The sequence below is a fragment of the Halyomorpha halys genome, unplaced genomic scaffold, assembly GCF_000696795.3.
Source record: "Halyomorpha halys isolate HHAL.00 unplaced genomic scaffold, Hhal_1.1 Scaffold26.1, whole genome shotgun sequence".
NCBI classification, from domain to species: Eukaryota; Metazoa; Arthropoda; class Insecta; order Hemiptera; family Pentatomidae; genus Halyomorpha; species Halyomorpha halys.
This window is the reverse complement of record NW_027115055.1, coordinates 228,916-239,048: the sequence shown is the minus strand read 5'-3', so window position 1 is coordinate 239,048 and position 10,133 is coordinate 228,916. Positions and strand designations below refer to the sequence as shown.

At 29.2% G+C, this 10,133-nt stretch overlaps 1 protein-coding gene across 1 annotated transcript in view; it reads left to right on the top strand.

The window, feature by feature from the left end:
* The window catches only part of LOC106683339 (actin-binding Rho-activating protein), an 86,973-nt gene that overhangs the window by 66,387 nt on the left and 10,453 nt on the right, over window positions 1-10,133 (top strand). Inside the window, exon 3 of the mRNA XM_067052142.1 lies at window positions 7,100-7,192. Coding sequence (XP_066908243.1) covers window positions 7,100-7,192 — 93 coding nt within the window. The remainder of the gene's footprint in view (window positions 1-7,099; window positions 7,193-10,133) is intronic.

Genomic DNA, 10,133 nt, shown 5'->3' with positions numbered 1-10,133 from the left:
ACAGTTAACAGATAACAATTATCTGCCACAGCTGGATTCGAACCCGGGTCCCTGGAGTAGTCCATTGCATGAGCAATGATCTACCCACTCCCCACTATAAATTACCATAACAGTTAATACTTCTAATATTATTTCCCTAAATAAAAATTTAAATTTTATTAAATGTATCATATCTATTGGATATCCTTCCTTACGTTTAAATTTATTAGTAATTTAAATTTAAAAAATAGCCGAATTGTTCTTATTGATGTTTTTTCATTAAAATTTTCGAAAGTGGACTCATCCCTTATAGCTTCTCCATTTCTTATCTTGATCATTTAATAATAAAAAAAGGTTTGACTTTTATATTTCTAAAGGTATGCGCTGGCCAGAGTACGCGTTTTGATTGTTCTTTGTCCTGGTCGATATTTTCCTTTCAATTGTAGGTGTATTCATTTTTATAGAATGACTAGGAAACAATTTGCCGAAACTGTTGCCAGAACAGACGAACCGAAGACGGAGATATCTCGTGAACTCCCGGGAGGCGCCGACATCGGATGAACATTGGCAGTTGGTCGAGCTCTGTCAAGGACCTGGCTAGCGACCAACCTGACTCAACTCAGACCCTTCCTAGTCTCTCTTTCACAAACCACTTCTTTTCTAAATACCATACGTCTATTTTTGAGCAAGGTCGCATTCCTTCAGTGCCCTAGGTTCTAGCTTCCACATCACGAATCCCACTAAACGGTGACATTGAGTATGATTACTTGGTATATACTGTTTCTTGAATATTTATTGATAATTGGAAGTCAGGAAATGATAATAATTAGACAGTAACAATGAGTAAATGGACGGATAACAATAGACTATATTGTCATTCCACGATAATTAGAAAACTGTTTTGAATCATACTATTCCAGATTTTTCTTCCAATAAAGTTTTAAGGAATTTTAACTTATCTCAACATACATGGTGTTGCATACAATATGAAAGAGCATGGAACATACTGTAAAATGACACATATGCCATTTCTCCAGTCAAAAACTTGAGAACGAAAATGTTTTTTTCAGCCCTTTTATGTTAAAGCTCAGAATTGCAGAAAGGACAATTTACTAGTCACCGACGTTTCGCTCCACTTTACAGGACACCGTCAGGGCTAGATACATAAATTAATAATATGATACATAAACTATTAAAACAAGATACATAAATTACATCTTATCATATTCTTTAATGTTTGTACCAATATACTTTGAACTGAAGGGCAATCGTCCTTAAACGTAGATGAGAAGATTGCGTTAAGACTAATTTGGCAGATTAGAGTGTCTAAGGACAGATGTATGTAGAAAACGAATGGTGGTATCTGCACCTTACTTTTGGGTTTTCTAACCTTTTATTATTATCTGTTTTTCTTGCATTGGTCTTTAGAGTATGTTTCATGCATATTTACAGTACGATTTTAGTTTTTCGGTTTTATCAATGAATTTCAGTTTTTCTATGTCTTCTAAGATACACCTCCGATGTCATTTTTGTTTTAAATTCGGCGTACGGGTTTATATCATGCATACTTACAGTTCGATTTCAGTTTTTCTGTTTCTCCTAATGCCCTTTAATCATTTTAAAGAATTACATAACCAATTTTTTGTATTAAATTATCCTTTGGGGTACATTTTAGGCACATTTGAAGTTTGAAGATTTTTTCTTTAATTTAATGAAGAAATTAGTTTTTCCATGTCTCCTAATGTTTTCTATGTCTTCTTCCTGTTCTTCTCATAATATACTAAACATAATGAAGTGCGAATAGTACTCAAAATTATAATTTTATTGTAAAAATGATAAAACTATAGGAGATTTTTTTCTATAATTACAAAAAAAGGTACAATATCAAATAAAAGTCTTTTAAAAAATGTTAGCTAAAATTGTATTAATCCTTAAACTGTAAATTAAGACAATATATATTAAGAGATTTTATATTGCTGATCTGTTATATTGATAAGTTGATCAGGCAGAATTTCATTCCGACTGACATGATTGAAACCTCTTCCTTCTTAGTCTTCTTCACCAGTGCCATATCATCATAGATTAATAAAAAATATTAGTCTGCTATCATTTTACAATGAGAAACGCATAACATTTTTCAGTTTTTATTTTTTCGAGAATATTTTCGATTATAATTTTTTTTTTTTTAATTTCATACAGAAAGTTATTTGGCAGTAGTAATAGTTATTATTAAATTAAATTGGACAGGACCCATTAAGCTTGAGAATAGAAGTTTGCCAAATACCGAACAAAAAAAAACGTTAAACCCAAGGGAATTTAACACCCATCCTTTGAACTGGGTGTGTACAGAAATAAATTTCATTCTCTGGTTGACAGAATATGGATGAGGTGCAAGAATATCTGGAAACGTCTTTAGTGTTTACCTTGCTTTTATATTACTATTAATTAAGAAAATATAAAGAAAAATAAGATGAGTTATACAAAAAAAAAAAAAAAAAGTGAACAAAATCATATTATTTACTTATTCAATTCAAGAATAGTGATTTAAAATAATATTTTGTTTTCTTGATTGTTTTTAAGGTGTGAAAATAACAGCTTTAAAAATAATAGATTTTTTTCATGCTTGAGCTAAGCATCAAAGAGTTGAAACTTGAACTCGTCAAACTTTTAACTTTTATTGCTTAACCATTAGAGTTTATTTTTAAAAGTTGTAAAGAATGACGACCAAGACTTTAAATGCAAGCAGTCCTGGAAGCAGATTAAATGTAATTTAGTAGTTTTTTTTGTTTTCAAAAACCATTACCACTAAATCCTAGGAAGGTTGTTGGATACATTCAAAATGATGCACAACTTTGGTCTTATAACGCTTGGTGGTTTCTTTTATAGGAATCTTTTATGATTTATGCGTTAATTAATTTTTAGGCCTTTATTTAGCTTTTACAATATTAGTAGAAAATGGTACTACTAAGCTAAACCTTACGCGAGTATTTAACATTTTAAATTCGTTTCAGAATTATAGTAGGCGTGTAAGCTTTTTCGCGTATTAAAAACCAAAGTTGCACATCTTTTTGATCTCGATAGGCCTAATTTGAGTCCATTAGGTGTCAAAAATAATTGAAAAATTAGAGAAAAAATTTCCAGATGTAAAAATCTAGCTCAACCTAAGGAATATACGGTCAAGATACGACAAAAATTGATATAAATAAAGTTTTAGATATCGCAAAATTCATAACTGTTGGTGCAATCCGTTTGTTAATATGTATTTAACTAACTTTAATCAAACCTCTATATTCGACTGGTTCCCAACACTATTTGGCAATTTATCACAATAATTCTATTAAACTATTTCTGTAAATTAACATTAATCGACATATACCTCTTTTAATATTTTTTTTAGATCCAGAATTAACTGGAATGTTTACTGATTAACTTAAAAATCAAAGACTATACCTGAGAAATTTTCAAATTTTTATCATATACACAAAAGATTGTTTAAACATTTAAAAAAAATAACACGCCAGATAAGAGTGGAAACTTGAGTTATATAAGATTATTTAGTATAAAACAACTGATTTCCCTTATCTAAAGGTGATTTCTTACTTTATTACTGATCTGTTATGGTGTGGTGGGCAGCTATGCCATATAATATATAATAAATAATATTATTTTAATTTAAATCATTATTTCCTAAGGACTCAAAGAAAATTATGTGTAGAAAAACATGTCTTACAGGTTGTTCGTTGTAATTTGAGTCTTTGAGATAGGTTTTCTATGCAGCATGATATGCTGGCACAGCTAGCCACAGTGAAGTTAAGTTTTCCTTCCATTCTTCCTAGCTGTATATAATGAACTGTCTCGAAAGACTCAAGTTACACCAAACAACTTGTAAGGAATGTTTTTCCTAATTGAGAATGCCATTTATTTTTTATTTACCATACATATCGAAAGTTATTTATGCAACTATAACCGCAATTTTAGTCCTTATATCCTACTTAAGAAATAATGATTTAAATTTAAAAAGTCAAACACATAAAGCGTCATTAAAATAAACAAAAATGAAATAAATAATTAAATTAAAGCAAGACAATGCTAGAAAAATTGGAATTCTCTATGGAATTAAATTTGAAGTAATTAAATATGAAATTGCAGACTCATTCTCAATATGTTTATACACATATTGTCAGAAATAAATTATGAATTAAGGTAAACTCGAAATTCTCTTATAATTTTATCAAGCTTTATAAGAATTAATCTTTCAGGAACATTAAATTTATATCTTCATCATTATTAATCAAATACATTATAAGATAAAACATGTATTGGAATAAAAACATTTAGCATGAAGGGTTTAAACATAAATTTTTATAGATATTGTAATTGGAATCACACAAGCCATAATCCTCGACTTTTCCTCATTAAAGCTTTAATAATGTATAAAATAAAAAAGCATAACCAGCAGCTTATAATGGATTTCAATAAACAATTAGATTAAATTCGTTTACCTATTTGGTATTTATTAAAGTATTGTTGACATTATAAAATGATAAAATAAAAAAATTATTATATTAACTAGAGATTGAAAAATATTGTAGCTATGAAAAAAAATAAATAAATAAATTTAGACTAATTCATAATTGGACGTCTTCCAAATATAGTACCGTAGACTGCAGTTAATATCTTTTCTAAGGTTCTACAGACTTTCTTAAAGCTATTAGAGTTGTTACTAACTAATTATAGTCTATGGTACAATCTTTGAAATACCTAAAAAAAAAAAAAAAAAACTGTTTTTTTTTGTAAGAAATGTCACTACTTATGCAGAGCAGCAAAATATTTAACATCTATTTTGACACGTTTCAGAATTATGAAAGCCACCTTTAGGTTTTATATATATTAAGGAATAATTATAATTAATTTTAATCATACAATTAATAAAGCAATTAACAGCCTTTCTTATCTCAAGTTTGAAACAGACAGTTATAGCCAGTATGTTGGTCAATGTACGAAATTTCTCAATCTCATACAATGAGATCATAACACAAAAAAGGCAATCCTTCCCGACCGGACCCGCCCAACTAAAACCCTCTCGGAGCAACGGTCCTATATCACTTTTGAAATATTTGCCTAAAATGGGAAGATGAGACTTTAAGATAGTTAAATAGAGGAATATAAAAAGGGCAGGTCCGGCCAGAAAGGATTGCCTTTTTTTCGCGTTAAACGAAAGATTTTAGAATCAAATTTATTATAAAGAATTGAAAATTACATACCTTATCTACGTATATAATTTTCAATCTGGTGCAAAATGGGTAAAAATTCATAGCCAATATTATCATCAAACTAAAGTTTTAATACTTAATTACCACAATATTAAATATATAAACTAAATTAAAATAATTTAGACAAAGGATGCTTGGAAAAAACAAAACAACTAACAATGGAGATTCACATAGCTGGTTTGTAACAATCCAATAACCTCTTACATTGCCGAAAGGAGTATGTTGGAGTAGGTAAGCTGTCAATAGAGTAGCAAGTTGGATTTATATTTCGAATTTTGGTAATGTTATCTTATAAGGTGTCTCTGATCATTGTTAATAACGGATCAGCTACTTGAATACAACTCCATTAAAGAAAAAAAAAATCTTCAACAATTTCATAGGTGTTCCGAACTACGGAAATAGTGACTTAAGGATTCCGATGAGAGTATCATGACAATAATGAGCATACCTCGTAATTAAGAACAATTAATGGTTGTAGAAAGAGAAATTTTCCCAAACTTTCTTTGCTTCACGTCTAAACCGATTTCATGGTCTAAAGGTAACTTCCAGATGAGTTAGCTCATGAATCATCAATAGAAACTTATCGCTTGTTTTTTATCCCAGGAATTAATTAGCTCTGTTGATTAATAGGAAATTACTTTGTGAAATGACGGATGGGGTTGTAGAACTATAGTAGCTAAATATTATACGATTTCATATTAATCCTAAGCCTAAAATATAAAGCGAAAATTGCTATAGTAGATGAAAACTATAGATTAATTTGATTAATTATTGATTAATTATCATAATTATGGATTAATTAATTATTAGATTAATTAACTATAGAGTAATTTGATTACATTGAGATTCTTGAGAATCAATCAGTCTATCTGCGGAGTAGATCATTCCTTTTGAAAGAGATACACATCACTACATGTAAAAATAGCACATTTTATCAAAACATAGTAGTGTGTGAAAGCAAATCAAAATGGGCTTAGTTGAAAGTGAATCACTCTGTTTTAATTAGAGCGTTAGTTAATTTTACGTGCAACATTGTGAGTTAACATCAAATTGTACCTGCCTTAGTGAGTTTAAAAAGCCAGAGAATACATTTCCCACCCATATTGCTAATGTTTGTATTTAAATAATACAAGTTTTAAAGATTTTGTAGAAAAAAAATAGAGCCAATTAAATACTATTAATTGTGTTGCTAATAATATTTGAAAGTCATGAATTACATCAATACGAATATAATCAATATCAAAAAATGTTTTCATACACGATATATGATTTTCCTACAGTAGTGTACCACAAATATTTTTTTCATTAATTAAACTATAAACAAATTTGTGTGTGTGTTTGTATTTAATCTTTCTGTATTTGTAACAATGCTATGTCCATGTAAACATTAATACATGTGTTTTTCCTTCAGTGGAATACCTTCCGGTTTATAGATGCTCATTTCCTATACCAATTGTATAAAAAAAAAAAATAATAAATAAATAAAATCTGAATTTAAACTCCATGAAGGGTTAAAAGTGGCAGTACTTTCTAAGGAAGAACTGTTACTATACCAACGGTTGTGCAAGAAGATGATTTGATCAGAATCATGCTCGACCACAGTGCCACAGCAATCTCATACCAATTGTATAGTGATCAAAAATGTTAATAGTAAATAAAAAAAATAATTTCAGGAGATTTCATTTTCATTTTAAAAATTATATATATATTTTTTTATTTTAAGATTAAGTCATAACCTTGTCCATTCATGAATAATTGTGTAATTTTAAAAAGTTTTAATAATTCTGATTATGAATATTAAACAATGGTACCTATTTTGTTGTTAGCTAATGTTTTTCGTATTTCAGATGTACACCCGAATAAATGACAAAGTTGTTGGCCTTTTGATAGCAGCCAAGAAGAAAGGATTTGTCTATTTCGAGAAAGAAATTCTGTTTCAGGTGAGAATTCAAAATTAATTAACTATCGTATGTGACCTAATATATATTAATAACAAAATCTTTATTAATGACAAATTCATATTAAATTATACATTAGATCTTAAATCTCTACCTAACTACGAAACAAAGTCAGTTTTTACAGTATTTAATTATAATGAAACACTAGTACAATAATAACTAATTGAAAACCGTATCAGAAGGTTATAACACCATGTGTTAACCGTAGAAATTAAAATTATTTTATAATCTTGTTTAGTGTTAGCTGGTGATAATCTTCAAGACTATAAACTTATTTTGCTTCTATGAAACAAAATCTTAATTAAAAACAATTTCTGATTAAATAATACCTTAGATCGTAACTCTATGCCTACCTATGAAACAAAATCAGTTTTTATAGTCTTTAATAAATCAAACACCAGTACAATAATAACTAATTGAAAACAGTATCAGAAGGTTTTACACCATGTGTAAAATGTAAAAATTAAAATTATTTTATTATCTTGTTTAGTGTTTGTAGCTGGTGATAAAATTCATAGTACAAGAGCCCAAGAGGAGAAAAAAGGCAGTTATCTCACCCCAATTTTTGATTACTTTAATGAAAACTATGTATAATCAATAGTAAAAATTGATGAGTCTGCCAAGTATAGGGGGAACAAAAATTGCGGCTGTTTCAAAGCGATAAAAAAAACTAATTTTTCATTCGGAGCTCTATATCTTAAAAAGTAGGAACAACACAAGAAAACCTAAGAGAACGTCATTTAAAGAAGAGTAAATTTGCTAAAATATGAGCCCTAATAGAGTTATTTACGTTAAATAGTTTTCGAGATATAGCTTTTTAAAAAGCAACATTTCATAAAAAACTAATCTTTCAGTAGATTTTTAAGAAATTTTTCTTTTTACAAAGCTATATCTCGAGAACTATTGGGCGTAAATAGCTCTTTTAGGGCTAATATTTTAGAAAATTTACTCTTCTTTAAATAATGTTCTCTTAGACTTTCTAGTGTTGTTGGTAGTTTTTAAGATATAGAGCTCCGAATGAAAAATTAGTGTTTTTTTAAGGTTTTGAAACAGCCGCCATTTTTTATTCCCCTAACCTATACTTGGCAGACTCATCAGTTTTGACTAGTAATTAAACATAGTTTTCATTAACGTAATAAAAATTGGGGTGAGAAAACTGCCTTTTTTTTCTTGCCGGCTCTTGTACTATCATCAAGACTATAAGCATCTTTTGCTAATACGAAATAAAATAATAATTAATAACGAATTCATATTAAATAATACATTAGATCTTAAATTTATACCTACCTACGAAACAATATCAGAAGGTTATTTTATTGTAACATCATGTATTAACTGTAGAAATTAACTCATTAATTAAAGGTGGGGATAGATTAGAGCCTGAAGCTTTTTTACATCCCTAATTCACAGAATCAACTTTGAAGCTCTTCTAGATAAGGTAGCAGTTTGCTGCTGTGGTAAAAAATTGTGTCAAAAACTTTTCTTTCTGAGCCTACTTCGTAGATTGTTTTAGAAATTTGCTTGATTATTCTATGAAGTCCTTTACGTATTTCTTCGAGCATATTTCGGTTTAACTTATTGCCTGCTTCTATGTACACTAGATCATTTTTAGCAAATGTATAATTTTTCTTGTTTCTATCTATTCTTTCTATATTTGCTTTATGGTATATTTGAGGGTTCAAGAATGCTTCTATTCGATTTTCATTCAAGTTTCTGTTGGATCGTAACTCACTCGGTAAAATGGATGATTCAGTACCATACAGTAGGTCTATACCTCTATAGATGAACATTTTATGCTGTGAGTCGTGCTGTTATATTCCTCTGTACTTTCTATTACTACTTGTGACCAGGGTCGGTTCTATTGCTCATTTATTTGCAACGAATCCTACTCACTAAAGACTGATTTAGATGTTCGTTTACTCCGTAAGAGAGTAGGCAGTTTACAGCCGTAAAGATCAATTCAATATTATGAACTTTTAAAAATTGTTTAAACTCATAAGAATTAATACAGGCATATTGGTCAGCTAGAAGAATTTTAATTCTATGTTCCTTTACAATTGGTTTTAATAATTTGGTATAATCTGCAGCTTTTTGATTCGAAGATGGGAGAACAAAAGCGTATCTGGTGAAATGATCCACTAGTAAATGTAAAAATCGTTTTGGAGAAAGATTTCCTGCAAAGTCACTAATTTGAAAATCGTACCAGAAGGTTAATTTGTTATAACAAAGAATAAGATTTTAATACAGTAATCAATAAAAAAAGCAAGGTATAATTCTAGAAGTATCTTGTCTCAAATATTGTTTAACCCAATTAAACAGATCCTGTACCTAGGAATAAACCTCGAAAAATGACCAACATGGGATCCTCCCACAAGACTGAAAATACATGAAACTGCTTGCCGACTTTCGACTGTAACAAAACTTACTAGAAGAATAGTCTCAATTTTCAATTAATTACAAAGTACGCATTTACACGACTAAAATAAGACACATTTGGATTTAAAGTTAGTTGAGCTTAGAGGTTCCTCTAAACTATAGACTTTTTCTCGTATCCAATCCTTACAATCCAATTTTTTTTTTAAGATTCCCAATGCTTCTTACTTCTTCATTAATTCATTTCTTACACAAAAATTATTCAAAAATACTTAATATTCCATATTTAGCCGATCCAGTTTGAACCAGATATCAATACTTCATAATAAACTCTCTAACCACCCAAACCCACTAGTTTCTAACCATGTTTTCTCTGGTATCCCTGAAAAATTTTGGAGGTGCTGATTAAAAGAAGTTGACCTCGTGACCTTCTAAACCAGAAATATTAGTGGAGTTTTGCCAATGGGTGACTCCTCCACAAGTATGTGTCATGTCATTATACTGTTCACATCAAATTTACTCGTATTTTTGGATTAAAGATAATTCTAAA